At 38.3% G+C, this 16,441-nt stretch overlaps 1 protein-coding gene across 3 annotated transcripts in view; it reads left to right on the top strand.

Moving 5' to 3' along the window:
• The window catches only part of mtss1 (MTSS I-BAR domain containing 1), an 80,328-nt gene extending 65,165 nt beyond the window's left edge, over window positions 1-15,163 (top strand). Inside the window, exons 11-16 of one of the 3 annotated variants that reach the window (XM_073870458.1) lie at window positions 4,630-4,759; window positions 7,211-7,367; window positions 8,062-8,088; window positions 8,648-8,919; window positions 13,057-13,522; window positions 13,553-15,163. In XM_073870458.1, coding sequence (XP_073726559.1) covers window positions 4,630-4,759; window positions 7,211-7,367; window positions 8,062-8,088; window positions 8,648-8,919; window positions 13,057-13,522; window positions 13,553-13,995 — 1,495 coding nt within the window. In that variant the 3' untranslated portion in view covers window positions 13,996-15,163. Of the gene's footprint in view, window positions 1-4,629; window positions 4,760-7,210; window positions 7,368-8,061; window positions 8,089-8,647; window positions 8,920-13,056 lie in introns of all 3 variants that reach the window. The other 2 variants (XM_073870456.1, XM_073870457.1) reach the window with 2 other exon arrangements.
• Window positions 15,164-16,441: the final 1,278 nt, after the last annotated feature.

Raw genomic sequence — 16,441 nt, 5'->3', positions numbered from 1 at the left:
ACTTGCTAAGCTTATCAGGCAAAAATTAATGGGTTAGATCCATAGGGAACACACATGATACAGATAAAATGTATACCCTGAATGCACTGTAAGTCACTTTGTAAATGTATTGTGTGATAATCTACTTGATGAAGGTTAACACTGCATTTCTGTATTTCTAATCGAGTACCCTAAAAGAGTTCTTTCAGCAAATTAAATAATTTAAAGGTCAAACAGGCTTTTATAATACTACACTTGGGAATTTGATGGGGCGTGGATTTGGCACGAGACAATCTAATGACGTTTCTCTTGTTGCATTCCTCCTCATGTCCACCTCCCAGCGCTCACGCAGTCCTCTCCTCCTGGTGGGAGGAGGGGAAAGCGTTCGCTCCCTCAGCGAGGGCAATTCTCCCACAATCACCCGCACCGCCCGCCGCGGCCCACACCTACGCCACAGGAGCACTGTGAGCATCGACTCTGTGTCGTGCTGTGTGTGTAACTGTTAATGGACTGTCAATGACTTTATGGTGCATGTACTTTTGTACACTTACCTCTAATAGGTTCCCTTATGTATTCATCATTGTCTGTGTGTGGAGGATGTGTTTGTTGCTTGTGAATGCAAAGAGCTCCCTCTGCAGGCCATTGGAGAGGAGTGTCTTCTGATAATCCTGTGTGACTTCATCAAGGCCTTGCATGCATACATAGTTGTTTCTTACATGACAGTCGTACGAAGAATTCTGTGCAATTAATGTAAACCAAAGATTTTATTTTATTTATCTACCGGGTGCCGATTGGTCAATTGCAGCATTTTTTTTGTATAATGGCTGCAAAACTAACTATTATTGAACGTTGTCTCAGCTAGTTGTTTTTTTGATAGTTGTACTAGTTTAATGTCACCCTGCATTTTCTATTTTCACATGTTAAATACTCTAAACTAAAGGAATAGTTCAACCAAAATATGTATGTGACTTCCTTTCTTTGGTTCATTTTTTTTCAACTATAGAGGCAAAAATATCATTGGCCCTCCCAGGTGAAAAAGTAGTACACTTCCATATTGTACTTAAAGTGTAAACTTAATATACAAACATTTCATCTTTAGTACTTCTTAAAGGGATAGTTCGGCCAAATATGATATTAAACCCATGATTTACTCACCCCCAAGCTGTCCGAGATGCATATGTCCATCGTTTTTCAGACAAACACATTTTCAGTTATTTTAGAAAATGTTTTAGATCTTTCAGTTAATCAAATGTGATGTTACGGGGTCCACGACCTTCAAGTCCAAAAATGTGCATCCATCCTTCACAAATTAAATCCAAGCGGCTCCACGATGATGAATACATGTCTTCTGAGGGTGGTCCGCGCGGTGCTGTTGTGGAGGTGTCCACATTTAAAACTTTATAAATGAAAGTGGCTACCTTCCGGTAGCACCGCCATCTTGGACTCCTCTGTATTCAGGAGAGAGTATTAGCGTAGTGTACGCACTTTTCTTAGTGACGTATGACAAATTCAGAGGGCGGGGGCACAGAGCAGCAGCAGAGTAACCTCCGTACGCTGCGTAAAGCTCTGATCTTGAATGCGGACGCGACTGGGATGGCGGTATTACCGGATGCGAGTTGTTTTCGTTTGTGGAGTTTTAAATGTGGATATTTCTGCGGCGAAACTGCGCGGATTACCCTCGGAAGGCCTTTTGTTTGTCATCGTGAGGCCGTTTGGATTTGTTTTGTGAAGGATGGATGCACGTTTTTTGGACTTGAGGGTCGTGGACCCCGTGGCTTCACATTTGATTAGCTGAAGGATCTGGGACATTTTCTAGAATAACTGAAAATGTCATCGTCTGAGGGATGATGGACGTGTGCATCTCGGACGGCTTCGGGGTGAGTGAATCATGGGTTTAATATCATTTTCGACCGAACTATCCCTTTAAGATGTTTTTAAGATTATCTAAGTGTACTTCACTGTGCTATTTTGAGACACCATAAATACGAACTAAAATGTGCTAAAAATGTTTTTTAAAAATGCATTTAGGTACCACTTGTATTAAACTTGAATAGCACAGTTAAGTACACTTAGATGATCTTAAGAATTAATTAAAAAAGATACATTTTTAGTATATTAAGTACAAAATTAGTGTGCGAAAATAAAGCACTTTAAGTACACTATGGAAGTGTACTACTTTTTCACATTATATGTCATGTAATGGTACACACATGTGACCATGGACCACAAAACCAGTCATAAGGGTCCATTTTGAAATAATAAATAAATAAATAAATAAGCTTTCCATTAATGTATGGTTTGTTAGGATAAGATAATATTTGGCCGTGATTAGGGACAGTATGAAAATTTCATATCATGATTATAGTGACCAAAGTTATCACGGTTATCAATATGGTTTTGTTAAAATGAGATGGAAATGTTCAAAAAGAACTGGTACACACACTGAACAAGTTTTATTTTTGAAACAACAAATAAATATTTCATGTGCCTGAAATTATTTCTGTGGTAAAAAAATAAATAAATTTGTCTAATACGTTTACCATGAATGAATACAATACATTATTTCTTAAATGCCTTCTTGTGCAAAAAAACTATGTTGCATGTGCGCGCCTGCGAGTTTTCTAAATCACGCTAATCAAACCCGGTTGTAATGATAATTACATTTTAAATGATAATACTAACCGTCAGGACATTTTATCGCGGTTAATCGCAGACATCCCAACCTGCAAAAAGTCATTTCAGGGAGGTATCCCGAAGCCCCCTACCCCCCCTTCAAAAAAAAAAAAAAAGGAGGACAAGGATATAACATTTCAAGATATTAAAGCATAATATTAATTTCTAGAGGCCTATGCAATTATTGGTAACACTTTACTAGGTCTCATTTGTTAACATTAGTTAATGTATTAACTAACATGAATTAACCATGAGCAGTACATTTGTTACTGTATTTGTTAATCTTTGTTAACGTTGGTTAATAAAAATATAGCTGTTCATGGTTTGTTCATGTTAGTTCACAGTGCATTAACTAATGTTAACAAGATTTTCATAATGTATTAGTAAATGTTTAAATTAACAAAGATAAAAAATGCTTTATAAATGCAGTTCATTATTATATGTTAATTAATGTAGTAAACTAATGTTAGCTAATGAACCTTATTTTAAAGTGTTACCCAATTATTTGTTAATTATTTTACAATATGTAGATGACTTTTACTATTTATATAAGCTGCTTATAATATTTATATAAACTGTTTTATTTATATTCTATTGCAACTTTAAACAGGTCTAAGGAGTTTGTTTTTTTTCATGTAGCCTTGGCAACTAGTAGCCAGCCTGAAAAATATGCACATGATATTAAACTTGTTGAACTCAATGTCAGTTCGGGAGAAGAGATAAAAGCCCGCCCACACTGACAATTGATTGGTTGATTTACCGGAGCAGGCCAATCAGGATGCTCTCTGTCTTACATGCGCTTAATGAGGCACACTAGCACACACAGGCAAGGTCTCCCCCTCCCTCTCTGCCGTGCGCGTCTACTCTTTCTTGCTCGCTCTTGATTCCGGGAGATTTTAACTAATTTGCGGGCATCAGGGAGCCGCTATCAATTTGCGGGAGACTCCTGGAACTTCCAGGAGACTTAGGATGTCTGTAATCGTGAAACCGGTAATCATCCCATCCCTAGCCGTGATATAAGTTTTTGGAAAATCTGAGAAAATCACCGTTAAAGTTGTCCAAATTAAGTCCTTAGCAACATATTAGTAATGATAAATACATTTTTGATATATTTATGATAGGAAATTTGCAAAACATCTTCATAGAACATGATCTTTACAAAAAATTGATAATTTTGACCCATCAGGGCTCAACGCAAATAATTTTTTATACTGGCCCAGTCGGGCAAGTGGTTCAGGTTTTCACTTGCCCTGCCAAAATTTTCACTGGCCCCAATAAAAAAAATGTCAGTGTCACATATTTAAAAATAATAATTCAAAAGTCAAATATAATTGTATACATAAAACAGACATGTTCCAACGAAAAAAGGCTCCCAACTTTTCTGCTTTACCTGTAAACTGACAGCAAACTGCAAAATATTGCATAATTTTTTTGTAAATTTCTGCTTCCAAGATGTTAAATAATATACATTGATGAAAATATATTTTAGTGACTGAGGGTGAACCACTGGCCCGATCGGGCAAGTGACAATACTTTTTACTGGCCCGAACATCTCTCACGCTTGCCCCGGGCCACCGGGCAGTCCTTTATGTTGAGCCCTGCCCATACCATGTGTTGTTGGCTATTGCGTGACTGGTTTTGTGGTCCATGGTCACTTGTCACAAGGTGGAGTAAATAAATGTTATATTTGTGTAAACTTTCCTTTTAAATTAACATTTTATGTCCACTTATTTATTTATTTGGTTGTGGTCTGTTTTGTGATTAATGACCCCGCTCATTGTACATTGTCAGGTTTTTAAATATCACATTGGTTGTGTACCCTCCCTCTATGTGTTGACACAAAAAATAACTTGTACACTTAACTATTACAACCTGCCTCAATCTTCATTAATCATTGTTATGTTTCATGGTGTTTTGTTGTTATTGCCCGTACTGTGTTTAAAGAGAATAAATGAATCTGTTCTTGTTATAGGATCAAAGTGGTGTTAACAGCCAGTGGCAAGGTCAAAACGCCCCAGGTACAGAGAATGGGACTTTAATGCCCCCACCACACAAAGTGTACAGTGGGCATGAGGAGAGATCCAGAACACTGTCTACTTCAGGCAAGGTACGTGTTTTTTTTTATGCTGGAATGATGAATTCATGAAGTGTACACATTACAGCGATTGTAACACTGTTAAAGGAATAGTTCATCCAAAAAAAATAATTTAGCCTATAATTTACTCCCCTAATGTCATCTTAGGTGTATATGACTTTCTTTCTTCAGCTGACCACATTTAAGGGCCGTTCACATTATAATCATAACTATATTAGCGTCCAAATCACAGAACAATAACAATACACATTCGCTCGCGCATTAATTTATGCAAATACGGTACTCGCGCAAATCACTTGCATATCTCTTGTAATAAAAACTTTTGCAATTCTTTACATGTAACTGAATGTGTAAATAAGCTGTTTGTGTTGCATTTACTCAGCGTTAACCAGCAGATGTCCTCAACACGCTGCGTTTTGCGTAACTCTAAACAGTGAATCTAATAGTTTGTGTAATCTCTTACCTTTTGGCGTATTTAATGTAGTAGAATAAAAAGCATTAACACTGGCCTAGTGGTTTTTGGATATTTTACTGCAAATATCTTAAAAATTGCACCTTTAAAATAAAACGATTTTTAAAACTACATTTTTATAGTTATCGTTATAATGTGAACGACCCTTTAGAGTTACAATTTAATAATATCCTGGCTCTTCCTAGCTTTGTAATGTCATTGTGGCCCAAAGGAATCCATACAACACCAGTGGGTTAAAGATCCAATTTGTATTATCTGCGCCGCTAGATGTCCAAATTCAATGTTAGGTTTACTTCCTGTCTCCTGAGATACCAATGCGTGGGCTTACAATAAGAATGTGATTGGTCGAGCCTGTCGAGTTCGAAAAATGGCACCAGATAAAAAAAAGCGCTAGATGGCGCCAGATCAAATCAATAACAATGACGTTGTTTAATGACGCTCTGAAGCAGCGTGGAATTATGGGATTTGTAGACTTTAACTCAACCGCTGATGGCCATCAATCAGACGCGAACGAGAAATCACGTTGACGGATAAGGTAATCAAGTCTTATAAATGTTGCGTTTGATGACATCGTTTATTTCATTATGTAAGTTTATATGTGATGTTCAAAACGAAATTGTCAGTCATAGATGTTACAGTATTAGTCCAAATTCGATGGTTAACACAGCACAGAATTAAGTTTTCAACTTACAATCTACAATGATTTTTCACATAATGTATTGACAAATCTTATTGTGAAGTGTCTTAAAATTACCATTTATATTGCTGTACAATACCTCTGTGCATCAAGTCCAATGCATGGGCTTACAATAAGAATGTGATTGGTCGAGCCTGTCGAGTTCGAAAAAATAAAATGGCGGCCAAGGAAGCGAATGGAGCACAAATTTAGTGTAAAGCTATATTTTCACTTTTTACACATTTTAATTGCATTTCTAGCAAGAAATTAGTATTGTAGTTTTCAAATATGTGATTAGTTATCACAAAGGCGCTCTCTGTTTATATTTCAAACACGCTGCCTTTGAAGTGCGTCCGAAAGTCTTTCTCTGAGCTGCCTTCATGACTCCGAAGTCATTTCCTGATGAGGCAGCGAGGCAACAAGTCACTGCCTTGAGTTTCGGACGCAGCCGTGGTTTTTACGTCAGTAAAGGCGGTGACAAAGGGTCACATGGATATTAACGTCATTGACAGGAGACTGCACTGCCCCGTGTCAAGTTTTGAATGGAACTTTTCTCACGATTTACAAGTAGTTGAAAACATTACAGATATTGATAGTAATCAGCTGGACAAAATATAGTGGTTTTTGGACATTTTACTGCAAATATCTTACAAATTGCACCTTTAATATGTATCTTTTGAAGTGAAAATATATGTTTGCTAGAGAAAATGATTCATATTTTGATGCATCACATTTGAGCGTAAACACATATAGATCTGAAATGGCAGCACGTCAGCTCCACCGCTGTACTTAAGACGATCAATGGTTCTTGTGTGTCTTGTGCATAGACTGTAAAAAATATGGACGTAGTGTCCTTAATGTCACCTGTATATTTGTGAAGAGCTTTTTTGAAGCCAATAGTTGCCATTGCCATTTTGGCACCACATCACTCTGGATAACTGAAAATGGGTAAAGATGTGGGACTTGGATGAAGCTGAGGTGATTGGTTGCTGAAACACGCCTGCCTTGCTCGACGGTAGTGACAGCAGTGGCAGTTCACCTGTCACTCAAGTGTCCACACCCTTAATTATGCAGAACTTTAAGGCATAATATAATTTAAACAGAAAAAAATTCACCCCGTCATAGTTTTGTATAGTGTATTAGACTAATTTTGGGTGTATAATAATGTAAAGTGCTTTAGAGCAGATGTAATTGTGGCTCAGCCGTTTATGATTTTGTTTTTCATGGTACTGCAGTGATCTTGACTATTACTCTTATTTTAAAACTCTTAACTCAATAACTCTTAATTCTGATTGGCTCTGACTCCTGTCCATAGCCACAGACAGCCAGAGAGCAGCTGGCTCTTGCACTGGGAGGCGGGCTGAACTCAGACGCTCCTCGGACCAGTCGAGATTCACTTCATTGCTCCAGTGGATACAGCACACAGACGACTACACCATCCTGCTCCGAGGACACCATACCCTCACAGCATGGTCAGTATGCACACACATGCATAAGCATTTGTGGTCAGATTATCAGATTTATTTTCTTTATTTCACAAACATTTAAACATGCAGAACGATCCTAAAAATGATACGTAGTCTAGGGCTGTCACGATTAAGACGGTTAATTGTTTAATGAATTCTGACAATTAATTGCCTGTTTTAGGACTTTGCCGATTATGACGATTAATTGTCTTTTATTGTTTTGACATTTCTCATAAATTTTTTGCTTGTTTTTCACACAAATATATCTTTCAAAAACTGAAAAACACAATAACGTGTCTGAAAAATAACTGAAAATAAAAATGCTATCAAAATATACTGATTATACCAGAACAGGCATTAAATAGTAGCTAAGGTCAACGTTTATACAGGCGCTGCAGCTCCCCCTTGTGTTTATAGAGAGATGTGCAATCATCGTGGTGATCTGAAATCAGGTCAAACAATCGCGATGAGGTGATTATTTAATCATTGTGACAGCCCTGATGTAGTGTTTTACTTTCAACATTATTGATGCTCAAATTAATCTCATTTATAGCTTGTGTTTGCGTCAAATTTGAGGTTTGGGCATAATAGACCGATGTTAGACCAAATCAGATGTGCTTGCACAAATCACACATCTGTCCAGTGCATTTTTTAGGGCCTTTTGTATGTATGTTAAATGTACTTTATTGTTCTTTTACAGCGATAAAGAAAGAACCACCTCTATATGGTAGGTTTCTGAATGTCATTGCACAGACTGACTTGTATTCTCTCATTGTGTTTAATAATCAACATAATCAACAGTCATTTCTTTAGAGGAATCCATGTCATGTTACAGGCGTGCGTTTGTTTAAAGAGTATCATCTATATGTATTGAGTACTTGTAACCATGAGATATATAATATCTCGCATCTCATTGGCTGTCCTCTGTTATCCATCTTCTCATATCGTCCGAGTTGAGAGAAACAGCCCTCAAATACAGAGTTCATGTGCCTCATGAGTCATTTTTATCCATTGTTTGGATGGTAAATCAGTATAATTGTTATATTCATGTAGCTTTTTTACTTTTCATAAGTTCATCCAAAGGTTTTACAATAAGGAATTATTTGTTAAAGCGGCAAAAATGATTTCTGGGTTTCCACAATTGCTGTCTGAATATGTAAATTCATCCTTAATTACATTTAAACTGATCGTAAAAGTGCTGGCAATCTTATTAACAAAAACAGAGGTTGTTATCGAAAATGTTTAAGACTTTTTATGAATCTGTTCTTTCTCTCTCTTTCTCTCAGATTATGACTATATCTCTCTGCATGGTGGAGAGGACGCCCACAGTCAATCTGATTTCGATAAATCTTCAACGATTCCTCGCAACAGTGACCTGAGTCTCAATTACCGCAAAATGTTTCAAACCAAGAGGCCGGCGTCCACCGTCAGTCTGCTGATGGATCCCGAGCCTTTAGGACCACACACGGCCACTATTCGGCGTAAACCCTCCAGCAAGCCCAACATTCGCCGTGGAACCATCAGCGGAGGAGTTCCCATTCCAATCTCAACACCGCAGGTATTTATACACAGGAATGCTGTATGTATTACTTTAGGTTCTATTGAAATTTCTATAGATCGATGAAGTTAATTTTCCCGACTGTCAACTGCAGCTTATTAACCGTTAACCAAGGTTTTAATTTTAAAATTGTCATTAAGTAAAAATACAGTTGATGGTCTGTGACCCGGCTAAAACAATACAAACATGTCATTTAATTTGAACGTACAAACAGCAGGAACAGATCAAAAACAGAACCAGGATTCATACAATATCAACATTTTTAAAGAGTATGCAATCAGTCCAGAGGATTGATATCCAAAGTGAGCGGATTGTCTGTTTTTCATCTACCACAGTGGCCATTTCTGAAAAATTTGATTGTAATACAATGAAAAACATAACTTCCGGTCAGCATATCGCATGCGGTTTAGTCGCACAAGTTCAAAATTTTTTTGAACCGTCAAAACGGATCCGATATTTACGCATCCGCAGATGGTCGGCACCTCACGCATCCGCTTTGCGACTCTCCATAGGAAATGAATGACTTCCGGCTTATCGGCCGTCGTTTGTCGTGTGCAGTGGACCGGCGGCTATAGGCGATCAGCAAAGGTCTGGCCACTAATGTGCGGACCGCGCCATCTTGAACACACACGCACGTTTCCGTGCAGCTTCCAACCCATACTCAAGCACGGACACACATGCTGTACAAATTATTTCACATACAAATGATTACTTTACCAGACCGTCAAGGGAGCACTGATTCGCGAAATTTACAGACCATTCACAAATTAAGGATAGAAAAGTGGAGAAATGTCCGTAGGCACGTGTCGACATGCACCGTGCGTCAGTGGTATAGTGGTGTCTGAAGAAGTGGGTATACTCTTAATTTATGTCCCCAGTAGAAGTGGGTATACTCTTAATTTATGCTCCCAGTAGAAGTGGGTATACCCCATGCCATTATAAAAAGAGGTGGGTATACTCCGTATACCTGCGTATACCCTGCACTACACCACTGCCGTGCGTTAACAAATATTTTTCATTTAACCGAATATTAATCAGTCATAAATTCGTACCTTCGGTTAACCAGTCAATATGAACATCCCTACTCTAAAGATCTTTGACAAGCTATTCTTGATTTTGGACTTCTGTATAGGGTTCCCAAGGTCATGGAATTTCTTAGGGATGCACCGCACATTTTCGCCCGAAAAATGGCCCAAAAGAGCTTTTTTGGTTTACAGTCGAAATACTTTTATCACCGAAACAACACGGCTAAAATTTGGTGATGACACAAACAGAAACCACGACCTGCACGTGCTTGTCTGAAGCAACATGTATGCGGTGTGGATGTATTTAACCACAAAAGGGCACTAAAGTGAGCAGTTGTCTGTACGCACAGAGGCATACATGCGGTTGAATTTGTCCGGTCCAGACGTGATCATCGCAGTGAGTACGCCCTTCAAAGATCAGAACTCTTGATGTGTAAACTTCAGAGAGAGTCGCGCAAATGTGTCTCATACTGTAATTCATTAACATACATTTGCCGAATAAAGCAATGAAAAACAACGTAAAGTTTTTATGCTGCGCTGTTTGGGATTCGCCCTCGGTCTCTGTGTGCGCGCACGTTTAAGTGCCCTCAATAGTGCACACACACGAGTGAGACGCAAACAAGCGAACGTAAAATCTTTGTTATTGACAGGGCACATATAAACAAAATTATCTCCAAAGTATTCTTTTTCTAAAGTGTCTTAAGTGTATGTATAGATTACAGTCAGAAACCAGTCTCTGCTTATTTAAAGAGACAGTAACCTCAATTAACCTCAATAAGTCTGTGTCATTAATGTTAATCAAACAACCCAAGCCAAAGAAAAAAAAATCACTTCAATTTATACAATAAAGACAGTGTTAGGACTCATTTAATTCGATTTCTGTACCTAATACTAATGTTAGCCTTTATTAATGTGCAACTTTGTGTTTTTTTTTTATAAATGTTTGCAATTTCTTTTTGTTATTAGATTTTCCCCACCCCCTTTTTGCTGATCTGAAAAATAATCTGATCCGTGCCTCAAAAACTGTAATGTGATCCGAACCGTGAGTTTTGTGATCCGTCACACACCCCTAGTAAAGTTAGTATCATAGCCATAAATGCATTTGTACTAATAATTGGCATAATAATTTATTTCGGCGTTTCGGTTTTTCGGCCTTGGTTTCCTTTTTTTCGGTTTCGGCCAAGAATTTTCATTTCGGTGCATCCCTAGAATTTCTTAAATATAATGGACTAAAGGTCTATTCCAGACATTGGAATATTGGGAAATGTATGGAATTTTAGTATCCGTTATCCACTAACCTTAGCCACTATATCTACTTCTTATATTACCTATTCATTTTCTGTGTTCTCCTCTACATCTTCTCATGTAAAGCTGCTTTGCAACAATTAACACTTGTGAAAAGCGCTATATAAATAAAATTGAATTGAAAAATTGAATTGAATCAAAATGTAATTTTTTCATGTTTTTTTTCATCGCGTTGTTTCACACGTTTTGTGTGCTGCAGGTATGACGTATTTTTGTAGGCCAACCCGGAAGTTTGCGGTACACTCAATCTTAAAGAAGAAAGGTGCTTTAAAGGCTTTTTACAGCAATCCCATAGAACACAAATCATTGCAGGGGCCAAATTCAAATGTGCAGCGTCCTTATATTTTACATAAGTTTTTTTGATCTTGGCCCGCTTCCATTCAGAATGTGCAGCATTGCACCACTGCAGAAGCGCTGCGCCCTAAACATCGAGTGACCTCCGAGCTGTGGTCCAGTGCACTGTTTAGGAGCACGCTTTAGCAGCATCTCTGTTCCTTATTATCAAAAACGTGTTCGCTATTGGCCAGTCAGACAGAAAAAGACAAAAAGAAGCAATGTTGTCCATGTCAGGTGCGAATTTGTATTAGCCAACTGATTTCCGTCCAAAAGAAAAACATATGATTTAATGTTTTATTTTTTCATGGCTTTTTCAATCTTTAACGTGTCGGAAAAATAAACAAAACATTTCGGATCGGGAGATAGAGAAAGGATTTTTTTCTGTGAACTCTTGAACACAGTAATGAATAAAACTGTTTAACCATGTTAGCAACCGTCCATTTAAAGACATTGAGTTTGAGATGATGGAACCAGAAGTGCTAAAATGCTAACTCGCTTCCGAGCTTTTCTTACAAAAATCGCTGCGGCACTCATTTTAGTCCCTTCCCACTCATCAAGTGGCAATCACTTAAGACAAAAGCAGTCACCTGTACCTGTTAAAGGAATAGTCTACTCATTTTCAATATTAAAATATGTTATTACCTTAACTAAGAATTGTTGATACATCCCTCTATCATCTGTGTGCGTGCACGTAAGCGCTGGAGCGCGCTGCGATGCTTTGATAGCATTTAGCTTAGCCCCATTCATTCAATGGTACCATTTAGAGATAAAGTTAGAAGTGACCAAACACATCAACGTTTTTCCTATTTAAGGCGAGTAGTTATACGAGCAAGTTTGGTGGTACAAAATAAAACGTATCGCTTTTCTAAGCGGATTTAAAAGAGGAACTATATTTTATGGCGTAAAAGCACTTTTGGTAGTACTTCGACTCGCCTGAAAAGTCCGCTCCCCTTCTCACTCTCATAATGGGAGAGGGAGAGTGTTACTGCGCCCAGTCGAAGTACTCCCATAAGTGCTATTACCCCATAAAATATAGTTCCTCTTTTAAATCCGCTTAGAAAAGTGCTACGTTTTATTTTGTACCACCAAACTTGCTCGTATAACTACTCGTCTTAAATAGGAAAAACGTTGATGTGTTTGGTCACTTCTAACTTTATCTCTGAGTGGTACCATTGAATGAATGGGGCTAAGCTAAATGCTATCAAAGCGTCGCAGCGCGCTCCAGCGCTTACGTGCACGCACACAGATGATAGAGGGATGTATCAACATATTTTAATATTGAAAATGAGAATGTGACATCTGGAGTGGGAACCCTGTCTATATGTTTCCTTCAAAAGTCTGTTCTTGTTTGCCACATTTGTGAATGCGTTGAATGTACCATTGTTTTTGTTTTGCTTTGTCTTATTGTTGAGTTATTAAGTATCTTGTCAGAAAATTAACCAAGAAACCCACTTTCATCTTCGCCTTTTAGGTCCCACTAAAGGCGTCTGTTTCTACAGTCGGTCTGAGCGGCAGTGATGAGACCGTGTGCCCGTCAGGAGTGATGCAGAGTAACCGCCTACCCGTATCCGATCTGGCTCACACCAAACAAAATCTCTGTGTGTCCACCCAAAGTCTAAGTGCCATGCCACCTCCGTACTATTCAATGTTCCCTGGGCAGCCACCAGTGGGCGGCACAGAGCAGCTGTATCAAATGAGCAAACAGCAGCAGTATGCGGTGCATCAACACCAGCAAAGGCAATATCAACAACAACTGCAGCAGCAGCAGCAAAATAATCAACAACAACAATATAACCAACAACAGCAGCAAAATAATCAACAACAGCAAAATATTCAACAACAGCAATACAAACAACAGTTCAATCAGCAGCAACAATACAATCATCAGCCGCAATATAATCAACAACAGCAATACAGTCAACAACCGCAACAACAACATCAACAACCGCAACAACAACATCAACAACCGCAACAACAACATCAACAACCGCAACAACAATACCAACAACCGCAACAACAATACCAACAACCGCAACAACATCAACCACCGCAACAACTTCAACAACAATATCAACAACTGCAACAACACAATCAACAGCCTCAACAACACAATCAACCACCGCAATATCAGCAAACAGAACGTCAAAAAGAGCTCCAACAGAAATTTAAAGAACTAAAGCATCAAACACTTCCTTGTCAACCGCAACAAAATCAGCAACATCTACAGGAAGTGCCGACTGAAAGTGGGCGGCCCCACTCGGCCCAGCCTGGCGTGGGCCGTTCCAACAGTGTTCCCGATCCCGGCAGCGGAGGCGACATGTTGTCCCTGATCCGAAGAGGGGTCAAACTTCGTCGGACGCTTACCAACGATCGTTCGGCACCTTTCATCACCCCCAACCATCTCAATTAAACTTTTTTTAAGAACTTTTCTCTTTCTTTAATTTCATCAGCGGCTTTTTACCGTCGTTTGGCTTCGCATCTTTTCGTTTAACTACTTGTGTATATTTTTTTAGTGCAGGCAGAACTATTCACATATGTACGATTCCTGCAACAAAAGACATTCTGCGAAATCAGTTTTGATTGAACTGCACTGTGCTTGACGAACAAACTTTCTCGAACTCGGAGCAAGTTATAGATGCAGTCCGTACGAATGTTGCCTCAGTAAATTAAAGTTAATTCTTCACTCATAGATAGATATACAAATATATACGTACTTGGATATACAGATTAATGGTTGGAGCTTAAGATTATATTAAATTTATTTCTTTGTTGTATTTGTGGAAGAAAAAGCACTCGGCCTTTATGACTTCTGGTTAGAGATCAAAAACTTCTTTGTATATATTAGCGAAACCCTTGAAAGGCTGTTGTATTATTCTTGTTTTTGGTTTGTTTAGATAAAGCAGCTCTAGATGTCTATTTTTGTACAGTTTAGGGTAACGGAAAATTGCACCACTGCCTTTAATCCGCCCAATTACCGTACATGCGATGGGGTTGCAAATAATGCAGCCAAGCGAGGATGTAAAATATGTAATTGGGTGGATGAATGAAGGACTGGAATAGTGGCTCATATTTGTGTTGCTTATAACTGTGAGAGCTTACGAGGCATCACTGTGGTTATTTATTCAACCAGAATTATTTGTTTACCAAAGCATTGATGCTGTAGTCCTATAGATGCGTATGTGAGGTATTTGGTATAAAGACTCGATTCATAAAACCTCAGTTTTTGACTTTTTTTAAACATGACAGGGAAGCCTCGGATTAAAAATTGCAACTCTTTTCTGTTTTATAAGTATTTACTTTTCTTTTACCTGAAATTTTATTCTTGTTGGTTTTGTAGAGTTTTAAAATTTTCTTGCAAGTTGTCACGTTTTCTCAAATTGAAGTATGCAAACGTACAGGAAATACAGATCGATAGATTTAAAGGTTAATTAGTAAAGGAAGTTCTTTTATACGTACTGTATATGAACCTACTTCAAGTCCAAGGTCACGTCAAGCAACTTAATAATAATAAATCTTATGAATAATCATTTGAACCTTGATCAACAAACCTGCTGAATAAACCTGAAATGTACCACAAAGAGATGAGTTTGTCGAATGTTCGTTCAGGGTTCCCATGGGTCCTTGAAATCCTTGAAAGTTTGTGAATCTGGGAAAAAAAATTCAAGGCCCTGCACTGTAAAACCTAAAAGTTGGCTCGGGCCATTTGAGTAAACCGGTTGCATTAGTTTTAAGACATACATTTGAGTGCTTTGAACTTAAACAAATTGAGTCATGTGCAGTTATGCACTTACATTTAGGTTCACACTACTTGGGTATAGGTGCATAATTGCACATGACTCAAGTTCACAGTGCTTAAATTTATGTGTTTTAAAACTTAAATGGCCTAATGCAACCGGTTTACTTAAATGGTTTGAGTTAAGTTAACTGTTAGGTTTTACAGTGTGGGAAGTTTTTAAAAATATACATACATGGGTACAGGTCATTGAAAGTGCTTGAATCTATTGAAAAAAATCCATATTATTTCCTGTGTAGTGTAGGATAATATCATAAAAATTCTAGACTTTTTAAGCACACGTGCTAAACTGTTCGCTTTAAATGCTTATATCTTCTATTTGCCAATGTTGATTCATACCAAAATGCTTTTTTGCATAGTTATGTTTGACACATGAAAACGTCTTGGGTTACGTATGTAACTGTTGTTCACTGAGAAGGGAACGAGACGCTGCGTCTCCCTTGCCATACTTCCTGCGTCCCTGTAATGCCATCCTTGGCAGTATTTCAGATAGCGAGATACTTCCTGGCTCCCGCGTCACCCTGTCTCTGTTGTTAAGCCTCACCATTGGTTGAATTTGATATACACATTCAGACGCACCTGGAGGCGTCCCCAAAGTGTCACGCAGTGACGCAGCACGAGTTCCCTCGAAAGGGAACTGTAGCAATGTATCTTAAAAGGTAACACGATGTAACCTTGCTCTCACTTGAAATGTGTCCCCACATTTAGTCCTTGAATTTGAGGGTATTGGACCTGGAAAGTCCTTGAAAGGTCCTTGAATTTGAAGTTTCTAAGGTGTGGGAACCCTGTCGTTGCGTAAATTTAGAACTGAGATATCGGTGCTGTTCTTTACTGTTGTATTTTTGTCTTCTTTACATTATTTTACATTTGCCGTTTTCTAGATAGGCCTATCTAAATTTATTTTGTTGACTATTGCAGCGCTTTTATTTTAAATACATTTACGTTCGAGTTTGATCTAAGAGTGAATTACCCAGAATTCTTTTGGTTTGTGTTGATGCACCTGTGGTCTTTGTAATTTTGCTACGCTCCCTTGTTTTCTCACACACACACACACACAAGCTGA

The sequence above is a fragment of the Misgurnus anguillicaudatus genome, chromosome 8, assembly GCF_027580225.2.
Source record: "Misgurnus anguillicaudatus chromosome 8, ASM2758022v2, whole genome shotgun sequence".
Lineage (NCBI taxonomy): Eukaryota > Metazoa > Chordata > Actinopteri > Cypriniformes > Cobitidae > Misgurnus > Misgurnus anguillicaudatus.
This window is presented reverse-complemented; position numbering and strand designations above follow the sequence as displayed.